This window comes from Festucalex cinctus, chromosome 13 (genome assembly GCF_051991245.1).
Source record: "Festucalex cinctus isolate MCC-2025b chromosome 13, RoL_Fcin_1.0, whole genome shotgun sequence".
In the NCBI taxonomy this organism is placed as follows: Eukaryota; Metazoa; Chordata; class Actinopteri; order Syngnathiformes; family Syngnathidae; genus Festucalex; species Festucalex cinctus.
This window is the reverse complement of record NC_135423.1, coordinates 17,903,281-17,924,457: the sequence shown is the minus strand read 5'-3', so window position 1 is coordinate 17,924,457 and position 21,177 is coordinate 17,903,281. Positions and strand designations below refer to the sequence as shown.

At 38.5% G+C, this 21,177-nt stretch overlaps 1 protein-coding gene and 1 long non-coding RNA gene across 10 annotated transcripts in view; one reads left to right on the top strand and one right to left on the bottom strand.

The window, feature by feature from the left end:
• gria4a (glutamate receptor, ionotropic, AMPA 4a) overlaps positions 1-21,177 on the top strand; it is a 124,518-nt gene that overhangs the window by 61,556 nt on the left and 41,785 nt on the right. For 7 of the 9 annotated variants that reach the window (XR_013288056.1, XM_077542059.1, XM_077542058.1 and 4 more), the window contains exons 6-10: positions 57-110; positions 638-796; positions 7,019-7,186; positions 7,410-7,514; positions 9,644-9,754. Coding sequence is in view for 8 of the 9 variants with exons in the window: in XM_077542059.1 (XP_077398185.1) it covers positions 57-110; positions 638-796; positions 7,019-7,186; positions 7,410-7,514; positions 9,644-9,754 (597 nt within the window). In the remaining variant the exon portion in view is untranslated. Of the gene's footprint in view, positions 1-56; positions 111-637; positions 797-7,018; positions 7,187-7,409; positions 7,515-9,643; positions 9,755-13,190; positions 17,862-21,177 lie in introns of those variants that run through there. The other 2 variants (XM_077542066.1, XM_077542064.1) reach the window with 2 other exon arrangements.
• LOC144033753 (uncharacterized) overlaps positions 13,228-21,177 on the bottom strand; it is a 55,515-nt gene continuing 47,565 nt past the window's right edge. Inside the window, exon 4 of the long non-coding RNA XR_013288059.1 lies at positions 13,228-13,306. This is a non-coding gene — a long non-coding RNA (uncharacterized LOC144033753). The remainder of the gene's footprint in view (positions 13,307-21,177) is intronic.

Genomic DNA, 21,177 nt, shown 5'->3' with positions numbered 1-21,177 from the left:
AAATGTTATTTCTAACCTAGCATTTTATAATTTGAATGTGTTTCATCTTTCTTCAGGCAGTCAGTGTGGGGAAACACATAAAAGGCTACCACTACATCGTAGCAAACCTGGTAAGACATCTTGAGCTACTTGGTGGCCTCATACATTTGTTTTGCATTTTACAGATCATATGCCTGAGTTGCATTGTTATCACATTCTTCCAATGTCAATATTGATTGAAAATATGCTGCATTTTGTCAACTGACTCAACAAGTTACAGATTGTAGACTAAGAAGAGTCAATTTAGCTTTAATCTCTCAGTCGCTCCCACCGGAGCCGTGAAGAAGAGGGCTGGAAGACGAGGTCAAGCAGGAAACTGCTCTCCACGCTTTTAGCAATTACTTTTCATCAGTCCAGGAACAGGCTCACGTGTTTCTACCTGGTTTCTAAATGAATCACTTTATGTCCACTCTACTACAGAGGGCTGCTCTGTGTGAAATCTTATCAAGCAGCAGAAGCGAAACCATATTAATTAGGGATAAATAGTGTCGATAATCTGTGCGAGTACGATAAGTACGATTAGCTGGCGCAAGATCTCATATGCTCATAATAGGAAGTGGATCATAACCATTCTTTTTGTCATTGTCTTTCATTCCAGGGGTTTAAAGACATTTCTCTGGAAAGGTTCATGCACGGTGGGGCCAATGTGACTGGTTTCCAGCTGGTGGACTTCAGCAAGCCTATCGTCATTAAACTGATGCAGCGTTGGAACAAATTAGATCAGAGGGAATATCCTGGCTCAGAGAGCCCACCCAAGGTAAGATATCTCACGACTGTACCAGTATGAGCTTGCTAAGAAATTGGTATTCACAAAAAAAAATATTGGCAAGCTTTTACCAAAAACAATGACTTAAAACGTAAAAAAAAAATATTACCATCTAGATCAGTGGTATCCAAACTACGGCCCGGGAGCCATTTGCGGCCCGACGTCCACTTTTTAGTGGCCCGAGACATATGCAAAAAATGTCATTTGACTGTGCTAGATGGCATAATTAAAATAAAATAAGAACAAAAATGTTTGGAGATGGTCAAAGTAAGAAGGGAGGGTGTCGAAAAAAACAGGTGCTATTAAAGTTTATTTTAGTTAACTAACGGAAAAAAAAAATGTTAACAAAATAAAATAAAAACGAAGATGCTTTTTTTTAAAAAAGAAAAATAACTGAAACTACAATTTATGTTTACAAATAAAACAAGCAAAATAAAAAAGATTGCGCATAAGTAATACACAATAAAAAAAAGCCAAAAACTAGAACTAATACTGAAACTAACTAAACTAAAACTAAGCATTTATTAAAGAACTAAAAGTAATAAAAAACTAATAGAACCACCCTGAAAACGAATTAAAACTAACTAAATTTAAAAAGAAAAAAAAACTCAAAACTAAATAAAATCTAAAATGAAAAATTCCAAAACTATAACAAACCTACTGCCATATTACAAATAAATTGGCTTATACTGTAGCATTTTTCTAAATATGCAAAAGCAAAAATAAATTATTTGTGCAATTTTCTATTTCTAAACACAATATCTCTTCATAAAATTATGTGGCCCTTGCGTCCTTCTGATCCACCCCTGATCTAGATAATTATTGGTTGTAACTAAAAACATCCTTTTTATGGCTGAGTATTGGTGCACCTGCAGGAAGAAAAAGTTCAGTTCCCCGTTTTGCAGTGCCCACTCATCTGGAAAGTCTTTGTACAAGACTGTGTTGAATTTGTGTCCATTCATCCTTAACATTTGTGTGGCTTATGTGTGACCAGAGGGAGGTTGGAAGCTTACAATTGTCCAACATGTCTTTATAAGATGATGAATGGGGACTCAATGGGAACTTATGATTCATATACAACCCTTGATTGATTGCTCAATTGGTAGAAACATATGTCCCTATGCTTTCGTTGTATGAACACCCACATTGTGTGATCTTGTTTTTTAATCATAACCCGATTCCTTGAGAGGTTATCCACTCACACACATTCTCTGTGTTAGTGTTCTTATCCAAGCATTGTAGCTATAAGAGTGAAGTAGTGGTTGATCCAACAAAGGGATCAGTGTCAACACTGAGGTTTTGCTGCAGATTTTCTCTCCCTGCTTTATTATTTTCACTTATTTTCACCCAATCCCAGCTTTCTCTCCTCTTTTGTCTTGAGAGTTCCATACAATTGCAATCAGATCCATTATATGTAACAATATACAGTATACATCTAACTCATCTCTCTATATTTTACATCATCTGTTTACTGTCTACCTCCCTTCTTTTATTTTTCTTTTCAATAAGTGTCCTCTTCCTTTCCCCATTTCCATTAATCTATGAATTGAACTATAGCCAGGTCTAGTTTTTATTTCCTAATTAACTTGAAATATGGCCACTTATAAATGTGCAAATCCCAAGTAATGGAGATATGTGTCTCAATCTGGTTGGCATAAAAAAGATTCTGAAAATAAACACACTCTTGGACACACAATGCAATGGCTCTAATGAGATGCCACCGTATATTTGACTTAGTCCATATTGATGATGATATTCTTTATTATTGGCATCTCATTGTTCACCCAAACACTAGCGTTAATTGGGTCATCAGCAATCTCGCTTTCAGCGGATGAATCCTTATTAGCCGCATTAATTTTCATCTACAGCTTACACAACATTTAGTATCTTAATGAAGCCATCGTTATGCATGCTTATGATGACTAGACACAGTCAATATGTGAACAGATTCACAAAATAAACACAACTGATGGTATTCTGTCTAATAAGTGCCACCATGAAGATGGCTGGCTCTGGGCAGTAGGCGGGGGACACCCTGGACTGGTTGCCAGCCAATCGCAGGGCACACAGAGACGAACAACCATCCACACTCACAAGCACACCTAGGGACAATTCGGAGTGTTCAATTAACCTGCCATGCATGTCTTTGGAATGTGGGAGGAGACCGGAGTACCCGGAGAAGACCCACACGGGCACGGGGAGAACATGCAAACTCCACCCAGGAAGGCCGGAGCCTGGACTCAAACCTGAATCCTCAGCACTGGGAGGCGGACGTGCTAACCAGTCATTCACCGCGCCGCCTGTTTATGGCCATTTGTTGTAAAATTACCTTTGAAAGCATTTTATTATTTTTCTACTAGCCTATTAAATATGTCTTCGCTCACACTCACAACACCAGGTCAGTATGTACAAAATCAAACTAATTAAATTGTCTATGTCAGATCTAAAAATAATTTTAAAATCATGATGTTGTGAAGCCAAATTGGCATTTGGAGGTGCATAAGTTGAACCAACCTTGCGTCTGCTCAGTGGAAGGGGTCCATCAGGAAACTCTACAGATGACTTTCAAGGTTTGGACTCCAAACAGAGTGTAGTCTTTATCTGATTTGAATGTGTTGATTAAAAGTTATTTTGGTCCAGGTACTTACAGATGTTAAGACAGGGAGTGACTGTGGAGAGGTTATAGGTCTCAGCTGTGGAGGATTATGTGAAATGAGTCCCTGCACTCATTTAGCCTTGGGCCAGTCAAGCAGTATTTTAGTTTAATATTGCTCTCTGTGAAATGCCCTATAATGGAAATTGCCTCTTTTACATAGGAAGTAGATTTTGAGCTAACTGCTTTCAGCCATCAATCAAAATGTCTTTACCCGGTAATTCTGTGCCGGTGTGCCCCAAAATGAATTCCGATGTGCCTTGAGATTTTCCTAAAATGTAATAAAAATTATCAGTGACCTGGTAAAGTAATATATTGATGTCAGGTAGAATAATTTTAATATAGCACATGCCAGCGCAAGTATTTTATTTATTTTTTTAAACAAATGTCTTTCACATTATTTTCACATATATTTGCTTTGCATGACACCAGTGCTTGCTTATTTAGAGACAATGGGATGTCTTGATCAATACCTGTCTTTCTTTTTTTTTTCTTTTTTTCTTTTTTTTTACTTTGCCACAGCCTGCGTTACAGCTGATTTAATGACTTCTTGTCCTTAAACGGTATAGAAGATGGATGGATGTATAAACCTTATTTTTCATTTCAATTTCTCATATCATTTGAAATGACAGATCAATGGATGAGCTTTGTGTTACTACAAAGTAAAGTTAACCCTGTCACTGCTTTTTCACAAGGCAGACAGCATTCAGAAATGATTTGGTGTCATTCAAATGGCATGCAAAGCATACGCTAGGCTTTTCAAAAAATACGAACATGAAGTTCATAGCTTTTGATCAAGTATGACTACTCTTGTTATAAATATTTTAGCCAACTTCATTATGCTTCACTTTTGATGCTCCTGATTACCCATGGGATACAACCTGAAAAAATAATTCCGGTGAGTTGGGTTTTTATGCTGATTAAAACGAAAATTGAAATCCTGATTCCAAAATTGCAGTCAGTTTTTATATAGTACATCAGGTTTTTTTTTCTCCACAGCTTACCCTCCATATAAGCTAGTGTTGTTCCGATACCGATACTGGTATTGGCAGAGGTGCCGATACTGCATAAAAACAGTGGTATCGGTATTGGTGACTACTCACAAGTAACATGCCGATACCATTCATTCCAACGCTAATATAGGATTTTGGATGCAGAATCTTGTGTCTTGCTCGTGTACAACATTCACTGATATGTGACATGTTCACTGCATGCCGATCTAAGATCTTATTGGCCCTTGAATGCTCTGAATCAATGACAGGACAGCTTTTTCATGTTGAGGAAAAAAACAAAAACCTTAAGTATCGGTATCGGCCGATACTGCAAAGCTGGGTATCGGTATCGGTATCGGGAGCCAAAAAACGGTATCGGAACAACACTAATATAAGCAACAATCCATTGATTAGCTGTAGCAAGACTGTAGTAAGAAGAGCTGATTAAAACTAGACTCATCTACAGCTACGCGGTAACTTGTTTGCACAGTTAAAATTGAGAAAGTGTGGTGGTGAGAGGCGTGTGCAGCTCCCAATAGGTCCATACGATCAATATCTGAACAGAAAGCTAACATAATAGGAATTCATCATGATAAGGAATCAGCGGCTGCAATTAATTCTGTTCTCGCAGAATTACAGTTTCCTTGTTGAATGAAGAACACCGAGTGGCTCTTTGTGCATTTTTAGATGGTAAAGATGTCGGTGCTATTTTATTCTTATTTTGCCTACAACTACGACGAAATTTTCATCAATTGCCATGATTGGGTAAAACAAAAGTTTGGTAAGTGTGCACAAGTTGCCGCATTCCCCGATCAATTTGAAGTATTGTATTAAATGTCACGCTTTTCCCGACATGATCACATTGGAAGAGTCCCAGATTGAAATTGTGGAGAACTCCTTTGAGTGGTTCTCATTATCAATCTGGCTTTTGCCAGGTTAGCACGAGCCAATAGTAACAAAATAAAGTACTGCAATTATGGCAGTTTTGTTTTTGTTTGTCTGGTTTCAACAATATCATGTACCAACCTTGGATGTGTTTTATTATTCCATCCATCCATTTTCTGAACCGCTTGCTCCTCACAAGGGTCGCGGGGGGTGCTGGAGCCTATCTCAGCTGGCTGTGGGCAGTAGGCGGGGTACACCCTGAACTGGTCGACAGCCAATCGCAGATGTTTTATTATTGAAAAACACATTTTATTACTCAGGAAAAAAATAAAAAATTCATCAGCCTGTTTAGACAGCTGCATATTTGTGCCTGAAAGAGTTACACCTCCTGGTAGTTTCTGTCAAATTATGAAATCCTTTATAGTACTTTCAGGATAGGTTGAAGGTGAGCATGGCATAGTGGAGAAGGAATCAGTGACAGAAGTTGTAGTCACAATTCTTACAAAAAAAAAAAAAGATAGCTGATGAAGCACCTTCGCTCTTTTCGCTGACTTCAGCATGAAGTGTAAATGGACTGAGTAACATGCAACGCCCCAAAAGTGATAATGTGGTTTTATTTGTTAACTGTCTCTAACTCTGAAAAACACGAGTATAGTCCAGTATAGCCCAAACTCATCCCGCAGCTTGAGTTTTACATGTCATTCATCAATCAGGATTTTGACACAACCCATACTAACATAATGTGTGTGCATAATATGTCTTGGTTGTTTACTTTGGAATAACTCTATGATGTAACAAAAGATAAAGTCAAGTGCTGTGAATGCTTTTTCCATCCATTGCATGTTTTCCTGGATCAGGTTGGTTCAGATTATTTATAGCTGGGTTGCCAAATGAGATTAGAGGTTAATTTTTAGAATTTGGGGGCACCAATGCACTTATTTCACTCATTATGGCCAGCTGTATTTATTTGTAAATTAAAACCAAAAATGTAATGAATGTAACCATATTTGATAACCTTGCTCTCTCAAGATTCTTGCAATATTTGTGAGTTCACAAAGTCCCACTTGAGTGAAGCGCATATCCATCTGGCTATTGCCAGGTTACATATTTGATATAATTGAACAAATATGAAAACATGTTATGACTAAATTTAGCTACATCTAAAAGTAGATTCAAGATTCCATACTTGTCATATCAGCAGTCACACACCCAAAGGCTTCTTCCGTCTCACACTGAGGAATGAAAAGACGATAACTGGGTTGCGCAGCCGCCTGCTGCACTCTTGAAGGGATACAAATCAAGATGTCAGCAAGGAGAAAGCTACCTGTTAAGGTGCAGAGCACATCCACTGACTTTGTCGTCTCACTTCTCGCTATTTTCCAATCGCCATGCCTGCAGTTGTTTCTGCTGTGAAGCTAAGGCTGCCTGCTGTGTGTTTGAGTGCCCCCACCTGAGGCCTGGCGTGTGGTGCTGCAGCTGTATGAGTGCAATGAGGTTCCCTGCTGGGGCGTGTGGTACTTTAATAAATTTGTCAAAAGAGACCTGTCAAGATCATCAATACTTTTCAAATAGATCATATTGAACAGCTGCTTTTTTAATTCAAATGTCTCATTTCATTGCAAGTGAATCTACTTCATTAACTTCTTAACGTATTTTTTTTTGTCTCTCTCCTTGAATCTTCAGTATACTTCCTCCTTAACATATGATGGTGTGCTCGTGATGGCTGAGGCCTTTCGCACTCTTCGCCGTCAAAAAATTGACATAAGTCGACGGGGGAATGCTGGAGACTGTTTGGCCAATCCCGCCGCTCCGTGGAATCAAGGAATAGATATGGAACGAGCACTCAAGCAGGTGCTTATTGAAGTTGGGTTTTTCTTTGATTGAAAGGCGACGGTTTACTTTAATTGGCTTGCTAATACAGTTAGTTAGCTAGTTCAATGTTGTGAATTCATTATATGAGCCATCATTACGGTGCATACATTTACAACATGAACAACTTTACATATGGGAACCAATTCAAATCCAGTATTTGTCTTTTGGTTTTGACTAGTCTCTGTTTTGACTCTAAATCCAGGTGCGCATTCAGGGCCTGACTGGCAATATCCAGTTTGATCACTTTGGTCGGAGAATCAATTATACCATGGATGTGTTTGAGCTGAAGAGCAACGGCCCACGCAAGGTAGGCTTTTTTATCGGTTATCATTTTAGAATGATATATTACTCTGAAAACAAAGCCTGACAGTGTTAGATGATGTGGTGTTGGAGGAGAGAGGAATGAAATAAAGGCTGTCAACCTCCAACTCAAGTCAAAATGCAAAAGCTGGCAAGCAGGAAACACAAGGTCACACTAAACAAGGGAGCCAACAAAAAAAAACTTAAGGAACAGAGGAACGAAGCCCGTGTCTTGGGTGTGCATGTTTTGCCTCTCTGGTGTCATAAACTTTGGCATTTAATAACAATCTCAGGAAAAACATAAAGTCAAGGACAGGCACAAAATGGGCAACTTAAAGGTCAAAATGTATTATCTTATACTGGCCGTTTTGGGTTACTTTATGCGTCATGTCGTTCAGCATGGGGAAAAAAAAAAAATCTGACTTACGATTCGACCCCCCTGCCACGTTATTAAAAACAAAAAGGCAGCTACTAGCTGACATTGACCATCGACACTTGATATGTATGTCGTGGTAATATGCTTCAATTCAGCACACTGTTGTGGTAATATGCAGAGGTGAGTAGTAATGAGTTATATTTACTCCGTTATATTTACTTGAGCAACTTTAAAAAAAAAAAAAAAAAAAGTACTTCCAAGAGTAGTTTTACCACATAATACTTTTTACTTTGACTTGAGTAGATGTGTGAAGAAGAAACGTTACTCTTACGCCACTAACACAAGAGTCGTTACCCGCCGCCCCATTCAATCATTAGATTTACCGTATTTTCATGCTCTGCTTGTCCGACTGTGTGGGAGCATTTCTGCGGACACGGTGCTTATATACAGGAAATGTGGCCCTGGTTGAAGACTAGCAGGCATGAGAACCCGAAAAGAGTCAATTGAAAGATGACGTCTTGGTGCTTTCGCTTTAAGAAACTGCCACCTATGGTCGTGATAGCCTGGGAGGCACCGCCAAGCGAGTTATGCCACAATTTGGGCTCTAACGTGTCTGCTTGCACTGTTGTTCAAGCTCAAAAAGTTGTTTTTAAATGTATTTTTTATTATTATTTTATCGTTGGAAAATGCCAGCATTTGCACATAATTTTATGTTTTTGTCTGTCTAATGACATTGTTTTTAAAAAATAAATCAAACAACACGACACATATTGCTTTTATCTACCAACCATTTTGCTCATTTTCAACCTGTTTGAACAATCTGACCCAGGATTTTCTTAAATATCTGGAACAATCAGTGTTACGGGGCAACAAGATGGTGCTCAGATTTTCGAAACAAAATACAAACGAGCCGTGACATTTGGCTGCTCTGCCTTAACTAAAAAGATGTTGCTTCCAAACATAATTACCATTTTCCCTGAAAAGTTATACACAGTCCTACATACAATACTACAGAGTACTTCAATTGCATACCGAGATCAAATTAAGCAGTACATTATACAAGTGACATTGTGATAGTACCTTCAACTTTAACTCCTTTCCTAAGTTTATAAAAATAGTATTATTGTGATTAATACTGTGTGCTAACCTGCCAACCAATGTAGGAACATATCCTCCTTCCTCGCTAAACAAACGTTGACTCATACTGAAGCAAGCAGTATAGGAGAGATGCAGTAAAAGTCTTCAACACAAGAAGCAGAGAACAAAATCTGTGACAGGCGCGTGGTGAAGAAACCCTCCCGCCGACGTTATCAGAGCTTCCTCGGATGTGTACATTTGGGAGCATCTCGGCGCAGTTAACCTTGCCGTACATAAAAGTCTGCAAAGACGTAAAACATCAAGCTGGATCCATTCATCACAATGAGCTTACTACTAATATTTTCTTACTGGAGGAAACACGTAGTCCAACAATAAAGAAAACAAATAAAACAGCATCTCATTTCAGTTCCTCCGACAGTGTAGTGTGTTTTATTGAAAGTTCTTGGCTCACACTCAATATCATCAGTTCCAGAGGGAAATTTGTGGCTGGACTCATTCTATTGGTTGGCTTTTACTTTTTCTATCTGTTCTTATTAGTTTTATTCGTGTTTGTTCCTTGTTTTTATTGTAATTGTGTTTTTTTACGGTTGAGTTGAGCTATAAAACAGACTAATTGAATGATTTCTTCTTTGTCACTCTTCTCCCTCACTTGCCGGGGTCAGATTGGTTACTGGAATGACATCGACAAACTTGTCTTGGTCCAGAATGAAAACTCCTTGTCCAATGACAGCTCAGCGATGGAGAACCGGACCGTAATTGTGACGACTATCATGGTAATGTTCCAACTGACTGCTTTTCTTTCTGCATAATTATGTGGTGGGCATGCTGTTGTATTTGTAATACTCAAATCTGGATCATATTGAAGATTTCCACCACATAAGATGAAATACGCAACACTATAATAGCAATGAAATATCTGCTTAGATGGCTGGATTTACACTGCAGGTCCTTTTATCTAATTTAGGGCCATGTCCATTTTTTTTTTTTTTTGCATAATAAATGCACAGAAACAATGACACACATTCATTCATTCATCCAAATGATGCATAATAATTAAAAAGGTTGTAATCTGTTTTGTTGGCCTATTTTTTCTTCCTGGTCAGTTTTGGTGAGGCTAAACTCAGCATTACTCTTTCACCGTTTGCAATTATTTTCCTTCGACAATGATCTTCATGCCTCTAATATACTGGAATATATCATTGTTGTTTACAGCAGTGGTTCATAACTTGGGTTCCATCGAACGCAGGGGTTCGGTGAGTCAGTCTCAGGTGTTTGGGTCGACTCGTATAATTTGTGACGATACACCCTGCTTGACCATCATGGCTGCAGGTGATCAATTTTGATGCGCTCAGTAATCAACTTGTGGCTGTTGTGATTGTACAGCGTGTGATTTCTTTATTATGTCAATACCTTCGTATTAACAATGTCGAAGAAAAAAAAAGTGGTCAGATGAATATGTGCATTAAGAACTCACATATGGTGTTCCACAGGGTTCAATTCTGGGGCCTCTGCTGTTTTCATTGTATTTGCTGGCCCTGGCTCCATCTTAAGAAAACAGTGGTGGTTGCTTTAAAGTACCACAAAGGAATTTAAAAAACCTTAATAACATATTTTCATAACTCTTCTGATGCAACATTGTCTTAAAACTAGTTGAATTGTACCTTTGCCATGGCCTAAGGGGGTCTGTATCATTTTTACTGGCACCAAGCAACTTTGAGGAGGATTGTAGGAACACGGCCACACAAAAAAACTACAAATGTGCTGACTGCCTTTCCTAATTCGTTACAAAGATGGAAGTAAATTTGAATGTCATCGCACAATTACTGCTTTCCTGGCAGAAGCTGCAAAACAACTGAAAAGTTTTGTCTGAGGAGACAAGTTATATCTGATTTGTCCGCTTACACTGCAGTCACATTGGTAGGCACATATTTGCAATTCTGTCCACAATTTGTAAATGGCCTGATTTCATTCTGAGGATATCCAATTTCTTGTTTTCATTTTTCTTCTTTAGGCTGCCACAGACCATTGCAATTGTGTCACTTGAACCATGTAGTGTAAATCCAGCCTAATCGAGGGAGACGAGAGTGAGTGTCCTGCAGCAAATTTGTATTCACGCCTCAGAAAACTCCGAACAAGTTTAAGCAAGCCCTCGGAGCGTGGCCACAAGGGAGTGACACTTGATTATACTAATGTCTCATTAATAGGCAAATCTAAAACCGACCTCGGATCACCATTCAGATGTGACCTCGGTCTGGTTGCTTCTAATGACTTTCACGTGCCAGCCCACTGCCAATTAAATAATCATGACACAGTTTCAATTTCAATCCAAGAAAAGGAGGGCTGAATGTGTTTGTGTGAGTGATTTGACATCATCCATCTGTGTCCGATTTGGGGTAGCCACCCCTCTTCCTCTAAATGGGTTCTCTTCAATTTGGCAGACAAACTGATGCAACGGAAGGAAACTCCAAAGTGTCATTCTGTCATAAAGTCAATATTATAACACACACACACACACACACACACAAAAAAAAAAATATTTTGCCTTTACAGGAATAGTGCTTTCAACGTTTTGATTGACATGATTACAGATGCAATAACGTAGCCATGTTTATTATTGTAATTGTAGTTACAGTAACATGAAATTAATTGTACTGGATCATAATGAGAGATGTCCAATACAGTTAGGTTTGCCAACTGTTCCGTATTAGCCGGGACGGCCCGTGTATTGTTATGTCCCGTACGTGACCTCAAAAGTCCCGTAAAATAATTCTCAATGTTTACACGAAATGCTGTAAACGGCATCGTTGCCATTTTTGGACCACGGCTGCTCCCGTAGGTTGACAAGTGACAAGGAAGTTGCTCGTAGCCAATAAAATGAGTCGCTGGGTGTGACGCTATGTGGAGATCTTGCAAGGTAAGAGAGGCAACTAGAGAGAGAGAGAGAGAGAGAGAGAGAGAGAGAGAGAGAGAGGCACTTCCTGGTTTTGTCACAGCTTCAAGTCACCTACACTCTAAACGGTGATCTTAAAGGGATCGTTCGGATTTTTTGACATGAATCTCTATTTCATCCTCACCTCCAGTGTGTGCGATCAGCACTGACTTACCCCTGACAGCGTTCTGTGACACGAGTTCTGGTCCGGTGTCGTAACCCCAGCGAGCTTGCCGGACTATTTTCCTCTCGTCCAACACCGGACCAGAACTCGTGTCACAAAACGCTGTCAGGGGTAAGTCAGTGATGATCGCACACGCTGAAGGTGAGGATGAAATAGAGATTCATGTCAAAAAATCCGAACTATCTCTTTAATACGTCGGCTGAGAACGTATCAGCGGGAGAAATACAAGATGTATTTGCGTACTATTTATGAATAAATACTGATAGAATTTAGCTTGCTGGCAAGTTTTGTAATCAGCACTTAACACAGCAAACCGCACTCTCCAGGTCCTAGATCAGCTAAAACGGCAATGTCACGAAGCACGACACCTGTCGGCCAATCACAGGCATCAGGCATCGTCACGTGCATTTGTTGTCGCGGCTTATACTGTGTAAGTGAAAATAATAATAATAATTATAATAATAATGTGTAGTGTTCTCCGGTCGGTTAGGAAGAGAGAATGGATAAACCTGTAATAAAGAAAAGAAAGAAAAGTCTGCATGGAAAAAGTAAATTTGGTGAGTCGCGCTCCTCTTTTGCGTTTCATTTTTTTTTTTTGCACTTTTTTTTTTTTTTTTTAAAGGAAAGCGACAAATTGTGCTTTCTTTGAGGTTTTCTATGAGGTTACATAATGATGGCCTGCAGTAAGGATTAAAGGGAATGTACAAACTTTGTGCATTTCGAATCTAATCAGAATATACAATGATTTCACACATCATGCTCACACCACCTTGGCACCGTGCCGTGCACATGTCCCTTATTTCGGGATGACAAAGTTGGCAACCCTAAATACAGTATTTTGGTGACCTTATTTAGGATCGAAAACATACAGTTCTTGAATTGATTTCAAGATGAGTGTGCCTGATATCATTTGGCTTGTCTTTTAAAATATGTTGAGAAAAGGTTTGCAGTATTGTCAGTGCATTACTGTACACGTCTTTTCGATGTGTCTTCCCATTTTCTCCCCAAACATGTCTGCCCTCTTCCTCTCCTTTGACTCCACTGTTTCCCTGCTCACGCCTCCTTCATACCTCTCTGTGGATGGATACCTCAACAGACCTTGGCTAACGTTAGCTCAGCCACCTCCTCCTCTTTGCAGCCTCTGATGAAGAAGAAGCCTCTGATGCGACACTGAAGAAACAGCAACTCACTGCAACTCAACTGAGTCCCAGCCTATGGAGAAAGACACAAAGACTGATAGATTGAGCGTCTATAATGCTCTGTATTCAAATGTTGTGCATTTCTTTTTTTCTTTTTTTTTTCTTTTTTTTTTATTGGCATGTGTGTAGCCATTGATTTTTGAGCAACTTCCTATCCATCCGCATCCACAATATTCTATATATCTATTCATTTATGACTATATAAATATGGGCTTTTTAGTTGTTTTGTTTTGGTCAGAAAGCAGTCTGCTGGCTAACGAAGAGATTGACAAGTGAATGCAATCATGAGTCTTGATGAATGTTGCTTTATTCACTTTTTGGTAACAGAGTATCATTGGTGGAAGCGTGGACTCTACTTAATGGCATTCTAAATATACAGACATTATGTCAACCAGCAAAAGAAATGAAGACTTTTGCACGGTACAAATGTACTTTTGGTGAGAATCCATACCTTGACGATGCCATAGAAAAAAAACAATGAAGACTAATATATGGCCAAATTAAAAACACTCTTTCATCAGGATCTTATCAAGACTACATGTTGTCAGCAATTCCAAACTTATATAAAAATCCCTATGTAGTACTGTATGTTTAGATGTTAGGTTCCATTTGCCTGCATTATTTGGCTTTTGGCCATCTAATTCAGCAAAGTGTCACTGCCAACAAATAAGGTAGTGATGTAAAATTGAACTTCACGTGTGTATTTCTCATTTCTCACTTCATTTTTGTGTTTGTGTGAAGTGTGTCATGGTGCATAGAGGTGTAAGCCCACATACACACTTCATTCACCATGAAAATACAAACTCATCAACCTTATTACGACTAACTAGAGAACGGTTGCCTTTATTGAGCATTTTATCCAGGCTCGTATTAGTTTAGTATACTGATTTATGACAGAGTCTGCTGCATGGTAGCTAACAGACGCCTTCCTTACTTGAATAGAACAATAACAGTAAATTGTTTTTAAATGAGGGCAGAGTGGTGGAGTATTTGTTAGCACAGTACTAGGTTCAAATTTCAGCTCCAGCGCTCCTAAGTGGAGTTTGCATTTCCTCCCCATCCAGCATGTATGAGGCCAAAATCAGCTGACTTGCGACCTTCATGCCGATAAGCGTTATAGAAAATGAACTGATGGATGTTTTCAATCAGTGTTTCTCAACCCTGGTCCTCGGGGCACACTAGCCCACCTGTTTTCTATGTCTCCCGAGTCCAACACAGGTGAGGATCGTTATCAAGCTGCTCCAGAGCTTGCTGATGAGCTGTCATTGGAATCACCTGTGTTGAGAAACACTGAACCTGGAGGGGCTATGAAATAAAATTCCCAGTGTAACCTATGACTAATAGCGAATCTCTCCTCTCTCGGATGAAATTGTGACTGTAATTGACAAAGTAGAAACGCATAAAGGCCCTTCATTTGTTAACTTGACAGAGGCCTTACGTTTCAGCACGACTCGTCCTTCATCTCCATCCCTGAGCTCCATCATTTTTGTAAATCTACTTTGTCATACCTGCAGGGCCTCCAATGTATTTCACTTCCTGCGAGAGCCATGAAACCAAGGCCAAAATTCCTTCCTTGCCTACTGAATTTAATTATAAATAAATCATTTTGAATTTATCTAAACAAAGTCCTTCAGCTTAATTTTTCACCTGATATTATGTCAAAGCCTTCTTTAGCTGTTATTTAGTACCATCACTTCAATACTGACACTTAATATACACACCTGAGAAATTAATTGCCATATGGGCCCGTTTCCGCACCTTCCACGTAGATGATTCAAGCATGCCTTTCAACCACCATGCAATAAAAATCACAAACATTACTAGGAAGGGCAAAATGCACTGTAATAGTGATCAATTGTTAAGTTGTGTGGCGTTTCCCATAGTGTTTAGCTTAGCATGCAGTTGTTTGTATTCCAAATACATTGCAATGTCTTATTAATGCTGTTTCCTGCCTTTGGTTTTAATGGCTCATAAAAATGCTGTGTTTGGGGTTTTGCGTGTTAAAAATTTAATATTTGATAACATTAGATTAAACTATGTAATTCTGCTTTATTGTACAACAAACAACAGCTGGATTGCTGCAATAATATTTTGCACTTTATTGTATTGAAAAAACACATTCACATAAGGATTTATAAGAAAGAATCCTCATGTGGATAAATGGTTTGGAAAATCAACTGAAAATGAATGAAACTGGGATCTCAAAGGCTATCCAATAGCATGCTAGCTGGTCTCTAATTTGTTGGGATTTTTCAACTTTTGACTGTTATACTACTAAATTATTATACTACAATAAGTGCATTCATGAGCCAGCATTAGTCCCAGAGCAACATCATCATTATTCATAACAGGTTGCTTTCTCAGTGAAAACCATTATGTATATACTTGGCCCTCTGGTAAAGAAACAGTTGACTTGACCAAGCGGCACAATGACCGAGGAGCTAAATGTTGAAGTGTTTTGCTCTTTTTATGTCTAGATAGCTCAGAGACAATCATGCTGACTCACTTGGCCAATACATCAGTGAGTGCATGATTATGCGCTGTAATTTGACTAATTGAGGAATGAATGGACTGATTATCCATCTGACAGACTGAAATAGGCTGTGACCGTTTGGCTCGGCCCTCTGGCTGTTGCAACGGGCGGCTCACGGGCTGATTTAACGCTTCGGCCGTTGGTTATTCATTATGCGACAGTCTAGCGTTTTGTAACGCTGAACTGATTGTTTGAATGGCCGGACTTTGAATGTCCAGCTGTTTGCCCCATCGAGCAAACTGACTCAAACAGAAAGTCTTAACTGTCTAATTGGCACGGCTCGGGAACCTTTTATGCTTTATCAGCCTCAACCATTTGCTCCTACAAAGCTCTAACCCTCCGACTTTTTTGTACTTCATAGCCGTTTGGATCATTTGTTGTCACTCGTTTTGTTGCTCCCTCCTTTCCTTTCCGTGTTGTCAAATTCTCCATGTGCTCAGCTCTGTTTGGATTGATACAGCCCTTCATCTTTCAATCTATGATGATTCAGGCTGGATTGACGTAACCAGGTTCAAGGTAGATCTTTCAAATCAGATTTTTTTTTTCTTTCCTTTTTTCAGGGGAAAAAAAACCTCATGGAATCAGGCTTGCTCAGCTTAGAATCTGATCAATAAAGTCAAGTCTAAGTCTAAGTCTTTCAAGTGTACATTAGTGCTGTGCGATATTTGTGATTTTGATATCAATCGATACCAAGTGAATGTTGCCAGTATTGCCAAAACTGATACCGATACCAAATACTTTTTGGTTTATAAAATATTATAGCATTTTAAATAAGTTGTCCCATTAAATAACATTGTTGTTGTTTTTTAATAAATTAAAATTTCTTATTGAGTTCTTAAACATGCGATAATGTATCCTCGGTCTTCTGCGCTCAAAGTAACGTCAGCCACCCAAGTTCCTCTAGTTTAGACACATAATATGATATTTCCATGTTGTGCTACACTAATATCTAGCTCAACTAGTAGTTGGAAAAGCTCAAACGATGCATAACATAACTCTTAATGTAAAATGTCAATTGTTGCCTCAAGTGCTGCCTACCGCTGTCATTGGCAGACGGTGCATGCACTACAAAAGGATTGCACAAGGAACCCATGAGAAACCAAAATGAATAAATAAATGTGAAGGATCGATACTAGCGCTTTGGTGTCGATACAATACCGATACTCACTTTAGTATCGGTTCTATCGATACTTGGATCGATCTGCGCAGCCCTGAAGTGCATCTGAATCTTGCTGAATCCAATGTTCTGCTAATGTAACTGCAGATAGATCACACCACAGTTGTATATTAGAGCCTGCATCATTGAAATATGTACTCATTACAGATGCATGCTTTTGTTCTTAATAATGTGTATTATCTTCTTAATGTCTTACTAATGCTTTTTCGTACAAATTTCCCATATTCCCAAATTTCCCATATGCTATTCCTGAGATGGAAAAGTTCCAAATAAAGATACAATAACCAAAAAATAATCACGTCACTTGTCTTAAACACTGCTTAGCAATGTGTTTATAAAAGTAGAGTGGACTTTGTCTGCAGGGAGCAAACTGCGCAGTTAGCTGAACTTCAATGTGCAGCAAGACGAGTTAAATCAGGCACGAGAAGAGATGGTACGTACTGTGACGAGGCTTTAGGTTGTTCAATACCAGGGTGCTTAAAAAGTACCACTGTGTGCTGCATTTGGTGAAGGGCATGAGACAGGGACACGCATACACAGCGTCATTTGCAAATTGACTACACTAAAAAAAAAAACATACAGGACGTTAGGTACATTACATTAGCTAATGAGGGGAAAGTATGTTGATCAACCAGTAAATCGAGACAGTTGTCTTTTGGCCCAACTTCTTCACCACAACGGACAGATACAGTCCACATCACTGCAGACTCGCCAATATTCAAATATCTCAAGGTTTTGTTCACGCCAGCTCTGCTTTGAATTACAACACACTTTACTTCCATCCATTTCCATTGCATTTTTAATTTAAAGTGGAAGTCAACCACCCATTTTTTTTTTTTTTTTTTTTTTTTACAATAATATGTCCTATGCACCTCCACTAGTCTAAATATTATATTCTGGTTAATAGTGCATTCGTGGAATATAAGTTAAGCAGCAAAATCCAGCCGTTTTTATCCATCTCAGTTGTCGGCCATTTTGCCACTTGCTGTCAACTGAAGATGACATCAATGTTGCTCAGGTTTCAGGTAACAACCAATCACAGCACATCTTCAGAAAACAGGTGAGCTCTGATTGGTTGTTGCCTGAGCCTTAAGCAATTTGTGATGTCATCAGTCAACAGCAAATGGCAAAATGGCCGCCTCCTTAGATGGATGAAAACGTCTGGATTTTGCTTCATAACTCATATTCCAAAAATGTAATATTAATCAGAATGGCATGTTTAGACTAGTGATGTCACATATAGCATATTGTCAAGAAATGTTTAAGGTTGACTTTAACGTCACTTTAAAATGACCCCAAACCCTCAGCATCTTTTGTCTTGGTCTCAGTATTCCTTAATGGCCGCCATTACACTATGTCCCATGCATCGACTTGTGTGTCTGCAACAAATGTAGATGGTTCTTCTTTTTATTATTATTTATAGTTTTGAGGCAGACATTTTTGTATATTATGGACCAGTTTTTGTGGTGGACGTAGTTGAGTTAGAAGATTGTTCCCCCTTGCACTAATGCATGTAAATCTACAGTCAACAACAACTAGAATCAGAACTGGTCACTGTGATCCAAATTTAAACAACCAACACATCACTGTTTCTTCTTTAGATTCACATGCTCTTTTTCGCTTTTATTTGCTCCCATTTCCACATTTTGACACTCATTCCTTGCACTGGTACAACACAACCAAGCATGATATTGTCCTCAAGCAGCAAACGCGCACACACAAACATTCATAGTCCCTCACATACAGATAAAAACTGAATGAATAAATAAATAAATAAATACTTTAAGGAGACTTTGAGATGAAAATGTTCCCAACAGTGCATGTGTTTGTGTGTGCGTGTGCATGTGCATGCATGTGTGCGTGAGTTGCTTTCATCATATTAGCGCCACGGGAGTGGGTTGATCACATTTTAACCACTTAACCTTGTAATGTGATGAACTTGAGGGCAATTTAAAAAAAGAGTCAAGAGGAAAATAAAGAAAATAAAAACATTAAATGATTCAGTTGAGAGAGTGTGATTTAAAATGACGCCGATCTCACGGGATCGTCAGGTAATTGATAGTATAGTCATGGAAATGCAGTATTAATTATTTAGTGTTTTAGTGATGTGGCATTTCATCTCATGCTAACTTCCATAAATCTTATAGCATGTGAAACTATAGTCTGTGTTCTACTGTGCTTTTTGTACATATTGGATGTAACTTGTATCAGGATCATCTTGTTCCTTTAAGATTGCTAAAACGTTCAAATAAAAGAGCTTAATTTGATGTGAAGCCGGTGAAGAATGTTAATTTGAAGTAAACAGCAAATGAGATAAAACTGTGAATGAGTACAATATGCTGTCAAGATCTCATTTGGGTGATATTCCCAGTCAGTGAGCATCTTAGATTGCAGTGTTGATCTATTAGAGGGCACACGTCTGGTGTTCATTAATTTTATGATTCATGTTGAGTCACTGGAATGAGTGCCTGGGGACCTGCTAATGTTTCTACTAATGTCATTGGAGGATGAACATTTTGGTGCATTCTGACACAATGGGGCAATATATTCATGTGATTGTTTTATTAAAGCTGATTAAAGTCTAATGTAATATCAAAACTAAGATAAGAAAACAGTGTGTGCCTTTGCAGTAGACAATGATCACAACGTTTTATAATTGTCCAAATTTTTATTTGTTAGATTTAAGCCAACGAAGAATGAAAAATTGAAGGCAGTATGTGTATGCGAGAAGTATTGGACACTTTCTGTGGGAAATAAAATGGAATTAAATATCGTTGGCCCCCTTTTGCAGCTATAACTTTCAATCTCTGGCAAGCCACTCTACAAGATGTCGCCGTGTGCCGGTGAGATTTTCATCCAGAACAATATTTGAAAGGTCAGAGGTGATGCTAAACCTGTTCTAGTTAATCCCAAATGTCAAGTTCTTCCAGATCACAGTGTTCTGTGTACATAGTCATGCTGGAAAAAAAATAAAATAAAAAAAAATCTTCCTCTGACTTGTCCCACAAAGGTTGAAAGATAGAATGTATCCAAAATACAAATGAAGACTTGGGGTCTTATTTAAATTATTTAATTAATTTGTATTTATTTTGCATGCCGTATATACATTGATACCAATCATGATGTTTTGAGTAAATTATATAGCAAATAAAGCAGGAATATATTATATTTACATTAAAGTGTAACCACAAGATATGAGCATCCTTTTATACGAACAATTCAAACAATTACGCACAAGATTTCCATTGGAAAACAATACCTCTATTTACATATTATTTTTGTTATATGAATAATCTTGGCATAGACAAACACCTATCAATCGATGTTGTGTTCGTTCTCCTGCTGCATAACCATCACGACCACCATTGCATAATGCACAATCTTTTAAATGCCATCCTACTTTACTTTTTTTTCTTAATAAATAGTAATAATTTAAAAAAAAATGATAAGTTGAACTTAGTTTTAGAGTTGGAACGGATTAATTGCCACACATTTCAATGGCAAACAACTTGATTTATTAGCGTTTCAACTTACAAACAGGCGCGCGGAACCAATTAAGTTTGTAACTTAACGTAACGATACTGCCTATAGAAATGATTATTGTGCTTTAGTAAATCCCCCTCTGCCTCTGAGCTTACTAATTGTAATGCAATTTCATAAGTTAAGTTCTTCCTTCCCACATTTCATTGTGCTGCTCATTTGAACATTTCAAGGCTAAAATGAGTCATTTTCAACACAATTGAAAAAGCCTGCTTGATAAATTAGAGGAGATTTGTGTTTGATTAAAAGGAGCTCAATAGCATTTTAATAGGCTTGGTTCAGTTAGATTACAAGGGCAGCAGCCTTTGGCACAATACGATCGTTCACCACTGCTGATAGATGTGCCGTCACTCTGCGCACATGTGCCTGTGTGTGCGCGATTTCTAATTCTTAAAACGTACACCAAACCATTCGACTCGCGCTTTGCTTTCATCTTGCAAACTGTACGACGTTCAAAAAGTCATTTTGCCTTTGAGAAGGCGCCTTCAAAGCAGCAGTGTTCTTCCCTCGCCTGTATTTCACTTCTGTTGAACATCTCTCCCCCTCAGCATCGGCAACAGTGTAGCACTGAGGCAGGTGCACGCCCCAGTGGAGGCACGTCAAGGCAGATAAAAATGGCACATAAGGCACAATA